The sequence below is a fragment of the Lolium perenne genome, chromosome 4, assembly GCF_019359855.2.
Source record: "Lolium perenne isolate Kyuss_39 chromosome 4, Kyuss_2.0, whole genome shotgun sequence".
Lineage (NCBI taxonomy): Eukaryota > Viridiplantae > Streptophyta > Magnoliopsida > Poales > Poaceae > Lolium > Lolium perenne.
In genome coordinates this window covers 97,534,537-97,547,542 of record NC_067247.2, presented here as the reverse complement: position 1 = coordinate 97,547,542, position 13,006 = coordinate 97,534,537, and the positions used below count along the sequence as shown (strand labels likewise).

Below are 13,006 nucleotides of genomic sequence, written 5' to 3'. Positions count from 1 at the left end.
CACTTCCCATTCAATTTCTAAGCACAGTGATTTCCTTGTACATGTAACAATAATACCGATGAGATGGACTCTCTAGGCCCTTCACAAGTGTTACAAATTTATGGATGGAGATATAAATCTTTGTTATACAACAAATCAATATGACTAAATCCACCAAAAAAAATATTTTCATTGTGTATTCATTCAATATTCTAGATATTGATATTTCATTTTGTCAAACTTTATGAGCTTTGGATTTAACAAAATATGGGTGCCTTACATTTTGGAACAATTGTGGTCACTAGTACGCACTATCATGCATGATGTCAGGGGTTGTTTACATGTTGTTATGTTTACGATGGGAGTCCTTTTGCCCGTTAAGAAACTGTTTTTAAGGAGAATGTTAAGAAGCGGGTATGCGTTTACATTTTTTTAGAAGGTGGACTTGTACCTTGAATATCGTACTTCAAACGGGAATAATTGGAGTTATAAATTATTTTTAAGTCAAATTTCTCTAAGTTTAACCGGATTCATATAAAACATCATTACAATCTACAAGATCAAATCAATATAGTAAGAAAGTGTTATATGATAAAGGGTTTGCTAGTTCTCAGCTAGCCGGGAACTAAGTTTGTGCTCACTCCATTCCTAAATTGTCAAGTTGAGTGTTAAGATTCATGTTGAATTTATTGTATTGTCTCTTTAACGCTATTTTTCATGTAAGGCACTGCAGCATGTTCGTCCGTTGGTTGTGTGGGCTTTAGTTTCTTTCATTCTTCTAATAAAACAACTTGGACCGTTAGAAACATGCGTGGACCCTTCTATTTTTTTGTGCAACATAGCAGATCACTTTTGCCCATGCGTAGACCTTTTGGTTGCACATGTTACTGTTTTTTGGCCCATCCTTTTTAAAACATTCCTTGCTATTTTATTATATTTTTTCCTTGGGTTTACCTTTCATTCTTCTTCGAGCCTTTTTCCCCGTTTTTGCAACACCAAATTGATATTATTAGTATTGGTTAAATTTGGATAGTTTTGTAAATTCTCACACCTATAATTAAGTTAGAGCTACTTTGACTATATAATCATCAATTTACGTCGCGACTTATGTGTCCTACGAGATTATAACTGCGATTTTTCAGTTGCAAGTTGCAACTAAGAAATTTTTAGTTGCAAGAGGGGCTGCAACTAAATTTCTATAGTTGATAGATTTTTTTAGCTGCAAATGAGGCTGCATCTCAGATTTTTCAATTACAGGTAGGGTTGCAATTGAGACTTTTTAGCTGCATGTGACATTCCAACTATAATTTTTCAGTTGCAACTGGGTTTGCAAGTACGACTTTTTAGTTGCAAGTGAGACTGCTACTTATTAGTTTCAAGTGAGGCTGTAACTGCTACTTATTTGTTACAAGTGAGATCACAATTGTGGTTTGTCAGGTGTAAGTGGGGTTGCAGTTGCGATTTTTCATGTTGCAAGTTCGAAGAGTTGCAAAAACAATTTTTCAGTCGCTGATAGGGTTGCAACTGATATTTTTCAGTTACAAGTAAAGCTGCAACTGAGATTTTGTTGTTGTTGTTGCAAAAATGGGGTGACAGTAAAAGTATATCACGGACCTTTGAACTGGCCCGTGATTCGTGCTTTCTAGTGAATTGAATATTGGTTGTAACTACTAGTAACATTGAATGACATAGCTAGACTAAGAAATTTCGAACTAAGCATGGTTTTACAACTGAGGAAAGAAGAAATCATTAAATTTGAATCACAATACAATACTACGTACTCCCTCCGTCCTAGAGTGTAAGTCATATTCCCAAAAATTATTTGTCCCATAACCCCCATCTCTAAGGCATAATTTTATTTAATGAGGAAGAGAAAGGGGTTGCATGCACCAATGTGGAAGAGAAAGAGAATGCATGCACCAATGAGAGAGAGAAAGAGACTGCATGCACCAATGAGATAGAGAAAATGAGACCCAATCAACTAGTACCTTGGGTCAAGATATTTAAAAATTATGACTTACAAACTAGGATGGAGGGAGTACTAAGTTGCAAGTTGCGTGTGCACGTTTTTTGAATAAAGAAAATATCATAAGCATACCCACTACCCAACAGGCGTCTCCAGACAGTGCACAAATAGCTAACAAAGGCCTAGGGGGCAGAAGGCCTAACAAACTAAACAAAAACATAAAATGGCCCGATGCGAGACAACTCAGCTCAGATCTGACGTAAAAGCCCAAGCCCCATTCACCAAACCAAACAAACGACTAAGCCCTAGATGAACCAATATGATAAATCTAATAAAACTAAGTTTTTGTTGTAAATACAGGTATAATTTAAACTTGATCAAACTTAAAGTAATTTGACTCATGTTAATTCGTAACCCAATAGTATTTTTGGAAAGCAACGGAAAACACAAATTGAGAGAGAGGAAAGGAAATGTAAGCGCTTTCTTCTTCGTGACTTTTGGAGAAAGTTTCTTCCTACCAGCTTCTCCCAGAAATCCGGATTTTAAATTTGTTTTGGTTTATACTCAAGTTTAGATCAAACTAGATTATAAAGCAAAATAAATTTTCGATTTGGGCTTCTCAAGAAAGTAGCCGGAGAAGCCGAAAAGAAGTGGTCTAAGGGCATCTTCAACGGGACGACGCAAACGGACGTTGAGCGACCGTTTGCGTCTGTGCGGGTCAAAAATGTGTCAGGAACCAGGTTCAGCGGGGCGACACATATTAACCGGGTGATCCGCAGCGACACAAACGCGACGCATATTTGCGCCTGGGATGCGTCGCAGCGGACGCACCAAGTGACTGCTCGATTTTCCACCAGGCCCGCCTGACAGCGAGCCATAGGGCTGTATCGACGGCATTGCTTCCGCGGGCATCGCTTCCGCGTCTGCGCCGCAACCTTCGCCATTAATGTCGCGGCTGCCTCTTCTGCATGCGCACTGGCGGACGGCGGCTGGGCTTCTGCACCGCCATCAATGACATCGTGTTCCGCGCGTGGCCGGTCCTAAAAGTCGACCGACATCGTCCATGGCATCGCCCACACCACGGACACCTCCACTCCCGCCCCTCACCGCCGCGCGCCACTACATCACCATGGGGAAGAAGAAGAACGACTTCGAGGCGTCCAACAGCGGCACCAAGAAGGCGGAGCGGACGCAGAGGGTGCCGCTGCCCGTCAAGGTGGCACGGCTCATGCACATGAACTGGACGGCGTGCGTGGGATGGAGGGACGTGCACCTCCCTGACGACGGCAGGCGGCTCAGCTACCTCTGGGGTGCTTGTCCCGTCCATGCCTCCGCGCGAGCCAGAGAGGAGCATAGAGATCCGGCGCAGGCTGCGGTACCTGACACCGGACCTCTGCGCCGATCCCGCCTACGCCATCAACTCCAACACCTAGCGCACCTGGCGCAAGACCGAGAAGGATCTAAGGTGGATGGCGGGCTTCCTCGGCGTCAGGGACTTCCCTTTTGACAATCCACCGCTACCTCGTCATCGAACACGGGAGCTGCCGACGGCTCCACAGGATGACGACGACAAGGACGAGTACAGCGAGGCGCTGGCCTACCACAACGAGGAGGCTAAGGACGACAGCGACAACTACGTCGCCTGCATTTTCCAGGAATGGCAGTTGGCCATGGCAGAGGGCTGAAAGTTCGAGTACCCGGAGACGATGACGGACGACGAGATCGCGAGGCTCGGCGTCCTCGTCTCGGAGGTGGACCGACCGGTGCAGCCGCCGCTGCCCCGGTACGCCACCGACATCATGCCGTCGGGCCTCACGGAGGAAGAGGCCCTATGACAGGCGCTCGAGGACTCGGCCACGCAACCGGTGCAACTGCCGCCTCCACCTCCGCGGTAGAACCTGTGGGGGCCTCCACCTCCACCACCGGCGTGGGTTGCTCCACCTCCACCCCCGGAGTGGGCTGCTCAACCTCCACCACCGGTGTGGGCTGCTCAACCGCCACCACCGGCGTTGGCTGCTCAACCGCTACCACCGGCGTGGGTTGCTCAACCTCCACGACCGCTGGCGGCACCGGCTTATGTTCCGCCGCTTGCCAACTGATCGTGGCCGGTACCGGAGCTCGTCGTGATCAACAACGACGACCACAACCAGTAGGCGCATGCGTTCTTAGGTTTTTTTATTATATTTTCCTTTCTTTTACTATGTAAATTATGTTTTTATGTTAAAAAAATGCAAAATCGAAAAAATGCTTCATGCTGCTGGATCCACCCGAAACAAACGGACGCACGATCGATTTCGACCATTTAAACCAACGCAAACGGACACGCGTGAACATTTTGAGGGTCCGAAATGCCTCGACCCGCTGGAGATGCCCTAAGTCTAGTTCCGGCCCGAGAGAGCGACCGACACGCTGGCCCGTCACGCTTTCATCTCGCCCGTTTTCCGCTCCCCCTCGGGCCCACACGACGTCTTTGTTCGTTCCGCACCGTCCTCTTCTTCCACCGCATCGCACGAAAGAACACTGCCCCTTTTCCCACACGAGACGAGACATGATTCACCGCCACCATTAGGAGCCGAGAGTGATCTTCCTCCCGCCTGCCTGCCTGCTCCCGCGGATCGGGCCGGGCAAATGGCGCGCTCCTTCCTGGCGGCGCTCTCCTTCCTGGCGGCGCTCTCCTTCCTCCTCCTCGCCGCCGCCGCCACCGCCACCGCCACCGCCGCCGGAGGTGAGGATTTCTTCTCTTTTCCCTTTCCCTTTCCCTTCCCTTTCTCGGAAGTCGTTTCTGCAGATCGCAGATTAAGATCTGTAGGGGAGGGTTAGTGGAGGTTTGATGTTGCAAGGCAGCGCTCATGCTATCAGTACCATCGCAACTGCTTTTGAACTGTCAATCTAGGGTGATTCCGTAATTGGGTTAGAACTCTAGGCGTGGCGGCCGTGTTGATCTGCTCGCAATTCAGGTACTCCGCCTGTTTATTCCTGGAAAGCACGATCTGCACGCCTACATCTATAGGCAGATCGAGTATGTTTGGAACCAGTGAGACACTTATCCAGTTCGGAGATGTGCCAACTAGGGGAATGGTGGCCTACTTGGCACACTTGAAGAAAAGTTTATTGAGCCACATTGCAGTTTCCTCTTCCGTTTGTTCTAGAGCACACTTCCATGGGTCATGCTGATGTAATTACTTCTGCTTTGTGCAGCTCGAGAGGACCCAATTTATTCTGGCGAACTGGTTAGCACTATATTACCCTGCCATGTTGCTTTTTCCTTGGTGCTACTGAAATGTATGTGCTTATATACTGATGGATTCCTGCAATGGTAGGACTGGAGTAGTCAACCCAACTTCAAACTGCAGAATTTCTCCTTGAGTCGAGAGGGTGAGTAATGATGGAAAATGTTTGTTCAGTGTCTTCTAACAGCAGCTCATTTAACAAGGGGCGTTTTATTTTACTTGTTAATGCAGATGCCTTTCAGCTACTAAGCAGGCCAGCAGATGCAACTCGCAGGGTAACATTTTTTCTCTTCATAGCAATTTTAAGCAGGACAATCACTGTTTGCTTCTTTAACCATTTCCAGATGTGGTTAATTGTCCTTCCTATGTAGCTTCTTTCTTGCACCAAGCTATTTTCGAAATGAAATCTTATATCTGTGCCCCCCTGTTCACTTCTCATATTTCCATGTATAGAAATTGAGGGAGAGAACTGGTGTAAGAAAGAAGATGGAAGTAGTGCAGCAGGATGATGAAGCCCTAGTTAAACTTGAGAATGCAGGTATTGAGCGTTCAAAAGCAGTTGATTCTGCTGTGCTGGGAAAATATAGCTTATGGAGGCGTGAAAACGAAAACGACAAGGCAGATTCAAATGTCCGTCTGATGCGGGATCAAATGATCATGGCCAGAATTTACACTGTGCTTGCCAAGTCCAGGGATAAGCTCGATCTTTATCAGGAGCTACTCTCCAGGATCAAGGAAAGCCAGCGCTCCCTTGGTGAAGCTACCGCTGATGCTGAACTTCCCAGAAGGTAATTGTCTGGTCGAACTGTTTTTATCGGAATTTTTGTCCTGCATGGCTCATTTCTCTCTTGTTTAATTTGAAGTGCTTCTGAGAGAGCAAAAGCAATGGGTCAAGTTTTATCAAAAGCAAGAGACCAATTGTACGACTGCAAGCAAATTACCCAGCGTTTAAGAGCAATGCTTCAGTCAGCTGATGAGCAGGTCCGGAGCTTGAAGAAGCAGAGCACCTTCCTCAGCCAGTTGGCAGCAAAGACAATCCCAAATGGCATCCATTGCTTGTCCATGCGCTTAACGATAGACTATTACCTTCTCTCTCCAGAGAAAAGAAAGTTCCCTAAGAGTGAGAATCTGGAAGATCCTGATCTTTATCACTATGCTCTTTTTTCGGACAATGTTCTGGCAGCATCAGTTGTGGTCAACTCAACCATCATGAATGCAAAGGTTAGTGCAATCTTGACTGCGTGGAATTCGGTTTCTTGGTTACGATGTATGACCCAGTTCGGTAGCAACTCCTAATTTTCTTGTTTAAAACTGCAGGAACCTGAGAAACATGTGTTCCATCTTGTTACTGACAAACTGAACTTTGGGGCAATGAACATGTGGTTTCTGTTGAATCCACCTGGGGATGCCGCAATCCATGTTGAGAATGTGGATGACTTCAAGTGGTTAAACTCTTCGTACTGCCCTGTTTTGAAGCAGCTTGAGTCCGCAGCCATGAAAGAGTACTACTTCAAGGCGGATCGTCAAAAAACTCTCTCTGCTGGTTCTTCTAATCTGAAGTACCGAAACCCAAAATATCTGTCCATGCTCAATCATTTGAGATTTTACCTCCCACAAGTCTATCCTAAGTTGAATAAGATCCTTTTCCTTGATGATGACATTGTGGTCCAGAGGGATTTGACTGGACTTTGGGAGGTTGATCTTAATGGGAATGTTAATGGTGCTGTGGAAACATGTGGGGAGAGTTTCCACCGTTTCGACAAGTACCTCAATTTTTCAAACCCAAATATTGCCCAGAATTTTGATCCAAATGCGTGTGGTTGGGCTTATGGAATGAATATGTTTGATCTGGAAGAATGGAAGAAGAAGGACATTACTGGGATTTACCATAGATGGCAGACCATGGTGAGTTGGAAACAACTAAAATAAGGTTTATATCAGTTTAACTGTGCCCACTTTTTCCTAGCATACTGTATTTGCTGTCTTATGTTCTTGCAGTACCATCTTGTCCATATGGTATCTGGTGTTTCAGTCTTTCAAATGTTTTCTCCACTGTCATATGCATATAGCCTTCATCTTATACATGAAGGAATACTGTAAATATTCCATGAGCATGATTGCATAGATCATATCAAAGTGACATGGTGGTGGTGGATAGATTCCTTGGTAAAAAGGTTATCTGCAAATAAGGTCCCATTTTCAGCTTCTGCAGTGCCTCATGTTAATTTCTCAGCAAATGTGGGATCTGCACCATTGTGTTGGGTTCTGAAACTAGAAATTAAATCACACATTTCTTACTAAGCTTTGTAGAGTAAATACTTCCACCAAAACCACGTCTTCACACTGTTTTTCATTACTCTTTTTTACAGAATGAAAACAGGCTGCTGTGGAAACTGGGGACACTTCCACCAGGTCTTATGACTTTCTACAAGCTGACGCACCCTCTGGACAAATCATGGCATGTGCTTGGATTAGGATACAACCCAACCGTTGAGCACTCAGAAATCGACAGCGCCGCTGTCATCCACTACAATGGAAACATGAAACCCTGGCTAGAGATTGCGATGACAAAGTACCGGCCTTACTGGACAAAGTACATCAATTACGAGCATTCCTTTGTCCGCGGGTGCAAGATCAGTCAATAGACAGTAGCTAGAGAAGCATTCTTCCCTGATGAACATTTGGAATCACTTTGACGGGACTACGAAAGGAAGTGTTCCTGTTGGTAGTACAGTTCATGTTCTTCGTTCGTGTTATTAGATTTGTTTGGTATTTTCTACTGTATGTAGCTTCCCCCCCCCCCATTTGGTGTGCTGTCTTGACTAGTCCACTGTAGCATTTCTTTGATCATCTTATTCTCATGAAAAGAATGGTGAGCTTGATGATCCTTGTGAACTGGTTAATGCAATGTTTCTAAACATATGGTGGTAATGCCAAGTCGGTATGAGCTATATTTGTAGGTGGTTTAATTTTCTTATTTCTATGACAACAAACCACACACCTGCTTTCAAAGATCAAAGAGGTCAGCTCATGGGCAAAAGCTGCTGCCCAAGGGCTACGAGTAGTGCTGCCATGTATGAACTAAACCATGGGAGGCTGTAAACAAAACTATATTTTCAATGAAATGAAATGTGAAGGTCCTTTGCGCTTTCTAAAAAAAAAGTGATGACTAGAAACGGCTGGACAGCTCAGACATGTGGCCCGTCGGTGGAAATATGAGTTTCCACTATACTCACCTGGGATAGATTATGGGCGCGCTTAGGCTCTCTGCAATTGCATTAGCTTTTCAAAAACAGTTCACGAAATCTTACTGAAATTAGTACACATCATAATAACTGGTAGCATTCCACAGGACAGAAACAACAGATCGACCATGAACGCCTGTGAAGACGTGATTATTCATTTATCTCATCAAAACGCGAGACATTATTTTGAGGTACACGAGCAGCGCAAGATATGCAGCACATTACACCACCTTTTTTTTATCGGTACACCAGTGGTAAGTTCCACTGAGATCCCACGCCAAACGCATACCATGTAAGGTTTTTGGAGCAAAATTACTTTACATGATAGCCACCAAATACTGACATCTTCTTGAGCCATAACGTGGCGACAACTGCCTGTATATGCTTCTCCCCCGAGCGAAGGAAAACCCGTGGCGCCAATGTGTGGTTTTTTATCCAGCCCTGCTCAGCTTTCTGAATTTCAGGGGGAGGAAACCGTCCGTGTCAGCACTCCTCTTCTTCACAAAATTATCAGGCATGGCAGCAACCTGTGATATCGACGAGGTTGTGGTACTTCTCTGAAACCTCCCCATGTTCCAATAGGAGAAAGGTTCTTCGTTCTGGCTGCTAGAACTAGGAGCAGGCCTTGGAATATATCGTGGGATCATGCCGTGTTGTCTAACATGGAGATCCTGCAAGAAATGGAGGGTCAGATTCTTAGTAGCGGATATCGGTGCCATGTCAACAGATAGAATTCAGTCCTGGGTATTTATCAGCTACTCATCCTCAGGAGTACAGTTGCTGAAATTCACTGATCATGTTTCTGATACTCCCTTTGAATTTCTATGTAATTAATGATGAAGCCATGTGATCCAGGAGCAGAGCAAAGTTGATAAGCAGATCTTGCAATTCTTACATCATTATTAGTAGTTACATAACTTACCATTCCTCCAGCTAAAAGTAACAGTGCATAGTACTGCAGTTAACGAAGTAGATGCTTGATTTAACATATGGAACATCGATGAAGTGGAAAATTCTGTAGAGTTGCTAGCTAAGTTTTATGTGCCATTACACGCAAAGCCACTCAAATATACACAAACTGATTGCTAATAAGCGATATGCAAGATGTGGTTAAGAACTGGGAGGGGCCAGGACTGATAAGCTACATAATTTACCTTGTACTAGAAACGTTTTCGTGCAAAAAAATAATGCTACTTCAAAAGCTTAATTCAAGCCTGACTGCCTGAACCCTAACTAAAGTACGATTTTCAATCCTGAACTCCGCAGTCGTAGGATTCAGTACCTCAAACCAGCAAAACAGACACTTTTCACCGTCGGTTGGTTTCAAGCGTGTTTTTTTGGCTCACATGATGTCAGATGTCGTCGCAAGCTTGCTATTTGGTCGAAATAGAGTGTACTTGCGTTGAGTACTTAAATGAATATTCATATTTTAAAGACGTTGCGAGATCATAAATAGCAGATGGAGGTGCATTTCATCAAACGGATCAGTAACAGGGCCAGCACGGTGAGAGGAGGAGATGGGGATGCTCCGATGTTGTTTCAGTGGCTCTGTGGGAGGTGGAGTGAAGTCAACAGGCAGGTGAGGATGGTAGAAAATAAGACCTGAAAGCTAGGAGGAAACTCAGATTTGGTGCCAAGTTGACATTCACATGGATGAAAACTACCCCAGTTTGGATTGAAGTTGTAAAGTGCATAGTTTCATAGTTCTTCATTGCAAGTCAAGGTTTTAAAACTGAGGGTTGAGAAGTGGACTTTGTCCATTACTGAGGGCTGAAATGTGTGCATTTTCTTTAAAAAGTAATTTTCCCTGATATGAATCGTTATGAGAATTCCTCTAAAACCAGTAGAAGAACCAACGCCCATTACCCATAAATATGCATGTCCCCATGTAATGAGACAAATATATCAAAAAAAAAAAATCTTACATGGGAATTTCTCATGGGAACCATGTCCACAGGATGGTTAGGATAAGCTGAACCTACATAAAGAGAAATTTCATCATCACAGGTCTCAGTGAAAAACTAACAGTATGTGTGGTTGCCCCCAAATGGATAACGGTGAAGCATGTGCAATTTATTGGCATGTGCGTTTCTTGGAAGCTGTTAGGCCTAAAATATTGTGTACAGGGAGTCTACATCTATCTATCTATACATTAATAAACACGACATTCTATGTACTACCAAACGAAGAGCTATCCATAAATATAGTTTCTTCACGGATCCTGGGGATTTCTTGGAACTGCTATTCTTAGTAAAAGACAGAACAGAATTGTATATGAGAGCATTATTTAGTCACACCCCAATGCAGAAACACATATCACTTCACTGTGTAAGAACACTGACATTGGCAGGATTTCCAAGCATCGATTATTTATTTTCATAAAAATGCAAATCTCATAAATTTTCCAAATTCTGAGGCCGTGAGTGAATAAGGAAGTTGGTCGTGAAGCGAAAATTGCAAGGTATATCAATTAAACAGATGGCTTACTTAAGCAGGTAAGCGTAGCCAAGGGCTCATGGCACTACTCTGAACTATGTACTCCCTCATAATAAGTGTCGGAGGTTTAGTCCAAATTTGAGCTAATTTGAACTAAAACCCCGACACTTATTATGGATCGGAGGGAGCACAATACAGTATTTTTTAAGTTGCTTACAGTAAGATTTCTACGAGCTACATGCGAAATTTGCCCCCTCAATTAATAGTAGCATCTTGCAGCTTAGAAGCAGTTTCAGAATCAGCTGCCGATGAGCTGGCCCGGATCATGTTCATTTTCCATTCAAAATGGTCCCGTTTCAGTTTTGAACCAGTAAAGAGCAAAATGGTAGGAGTACCGCAAATTTTCTAGCAGAGCCTGTAAACGTGCAACGGAAATCCGGAATATATACAGTATATGTTGGATACCTGCAGCTGGTGTGGCTAGCCAGGATGAGTGCGGGTAGACATCGACCGTCGCCCGCGACGACAGGCCAGGGAACCCGCCGGCGCCGGCGCCGCTGCCGCCGAACCCGATCGCGGTCCTGACTGGCGCGAACTCCCCGACCGCCGGCATCGGCGGTGGCTGGGAGCGGAAGAACGGCGACGTCATCGGCGGGGCGGGGGCCGGTGCGCCGACCGGCGCGTCGCGTTGCGGGCGCGGGCTCCAGCGGAAGGGGCCGAACCCGGCGCTGCGGTTGGAGACTGCGTCGTGCTCGTGCAGCGGCGGCGGCGTGAAGCTGGAGTGGGGCGGGGGCGGCGCGAAGCCGGAGTGGGGCAGTGGCGGCGGGTTGGGGGCGAGGTGGAGGCGGCGGATCCAGACGGAGGCGAGCGGGTCGGGGTTGCCGTGCGGGCGCGGGTACGGCGTGACATGCTGGTGGTGGTGGTGGTGGTGGTGGGAGTGAGGCGCGGAGCCGCGGCTACCGACGGAGCTCCGGAGCGAGAAGTGGTCCGACTCCGACATGCCGGCGAAAGAGATGGGGCGGGAAGAAGGATAAGCACAGACCCTGCGGTAGCTTTCTTGCTTCCGTTGGCGGTTTGGGCGGAGGGCGACCGGGACGAGGAGAAGAGAGGAGGGGAGAGCACGCCGGGGCTGGGGGGGACAGGCGGGCGGGGCGGGGGAGAGCGACGACGACGACGAAGACCGCCGCCCGTCGTTAGCTAGCAGTGGCTGGACTCGCCGCGCGTGCGCCTCCACACGATTCTCAAATAATGGCATCACCTTTTATCCCCGCTAGCAGTCAGACCCGATGGTGTGCCCCATTATTGCCACTCTTTGCAAGTTGTACTGTCGCAACTGGGATGTTTGGAAACTTCTTCGCAGCCATACATCAAGTGGTTCTTTTTTTCAAGAAATGCATATCGTTATGTTCATGTTTTTTTAGAAGGGGATAAGGGCATCTCCAACCGAGCGACCCATCCCGCGCCCGCGCGTCCGGATGGGTCGAAACGGACAAAACCGCGGCCCAGCGCGTGGACCCATCCCTAAAACGGATGGCCGCGGCGTCCGGGACGACCCAAACCCGGCTCAAATCTTGGACGAGTTTGCGTGGCCGCGGACGCGAAAGGCTGGTCGCTCGCGTCCTCCCCTTGTCCGCCCCTGGCCCGCCTGTCTGCCTCCCAAAACAGAAACACTCCACTGTACTCCCAAAACCTAGAGATGGCCGACGAAGCGACTGCCGCCGCCAGCGCCACCACCGCCACCATCGGAGAGGAGGCACTCGCGGCCGTTGCCGCTCCTGCCGTGGAGGCGGCTCCTGAACTGGACGCTCCGGTGGTCGTGGAGCCCGGGCCGCCGACGAAGAAGGCGAAGGCCGACCTCACCCCGGAGCAGAGGAAGATCGAGAGCAAGAAGAGGGCCGACCGCCGCAGGGCGCTCGACCAACGGAAGAGGGATATCGCTGCCGCGTCGGAGCGGCAGCGGGCGGCGGAGCAGCTTCTCCAACTCAAGACGGAGGCGAAGAGCACTGTCCTTCAAGAGCAGCAGGCGCAGGCCATGCTCTTTTACGGCCACGCAGCGCTCGGCCAGCACATGAGCATCCCCGGCACCGGCGCGGCCTCGGGGGGAGCTCGGCCTCGTCCGTGACCCGGCCCCTTCCTCCAAGGTCAACTGC

The 13,006-nt window shown here is 47.2% G+C and overlaps 2 protein-coding genes across 2 annotated transcripts; one reads left to right on the top strand and one right to left on the bottom strand.

Annotated features, from left to right (window-relative positions):
• Window positions 1-4,425: 4,425 nt before the first annotated feature.
• Window positions 4,426-8,126, top strand: LOC127293406 (polygalacturonate 4-alpha-galacturonosyltransferase). The gene is made up of 8 exons (XM_051323026.2): window positions 4,426-4,670; window positions 5,144-5,175; window positions 5,266-5,320; window positions 5,407-5,450; window positions 5,629-5,963; window positions 6,039-6,396; window positions 6,493-7,080; window positions 7,545-8,126. Exons 1-8 carry the CDS (start codon window positions 4,574-4,576, stop codon window positions 7,818-7,820), a joined length of 1,785 nt encoding a protein of 594 aa, XP_051178986.1. The 5' UTR covers window positions 4,426-4,573; the 3' UTR covers window positions 7,821-8,126.
• Window positions 8,127-8,544: 418 nt separating this feature from the next.
• On the bottom strand, window positions 8,545-12,126 carry LOC127293404 (uncharacterized). The gene is made up of 3 exons (XM_051323024.1): window positions 11,322-12,126; window positions 10,346-10,398; window positions 8,545-9,091 (listed from the first exon to the last, which is right to left on the bottom strand). The coding sequence occupies exons 1-3, from the start codon at window positions 12,109-12,111 to the stop codon at window positions 8,852-8,854; spliced, it is 1,083 nt and encodes a 360-aa protein (XP_051178984.1). The 5' UTR covers window positions 12,112-12,126; the 3' UTR covers window positions 8,545-8,851.
• Between the last annotated feature and the right edge of the window lie 880 nt (window positions 12,127-13,006).

Bases quoted from the DNA above. Each gene is read 5' to 3' on its own strand.
- LOC127293406 (XM_051323026.2), top strand. From the start codon at position 4,574: ATGGCGCGCTCCTTCCTGGCGGCGCTCTCCTTCCTGGCGGCGCTCTCC. The intron at 5,321-5,406 runs GTGAGTAATGAT...TTGTTAATGCAG, and splicing joins TTTCTCCTTGAGTCGAGAGG to ATGCCTTTCAGCTACTAAGC. The intron at 7,081-7,544 runs GTGAGTTGGAAA...TCTTTTTTACAG, and splicing joins ACCATAGATGGCAGACCATG to AATGAAAACAGGCTGCTGTG.
- LOC127293404 (XM_051323024.1), bottom strand. From the start codon at position 12,111: ATGCCATTATTTGAGAATCGTGTGGAGGCGCACGCGCGGCGAGTCCAG. The intron at 10,399-11,321 runs GTATCCAACATA...CTCTTTATGTAG, and splicing joins GCTAGCCACACCAGCTGCAG to GTTCAGCTTATCCTAACCAT. The intron at 9,092-10,345 runs GTAAGATTTTTT...CATTTCTTGCAG, and splicing joins TTCCCATGAGAAATTCCCAT to GATCTCCATGTTAGACAACA.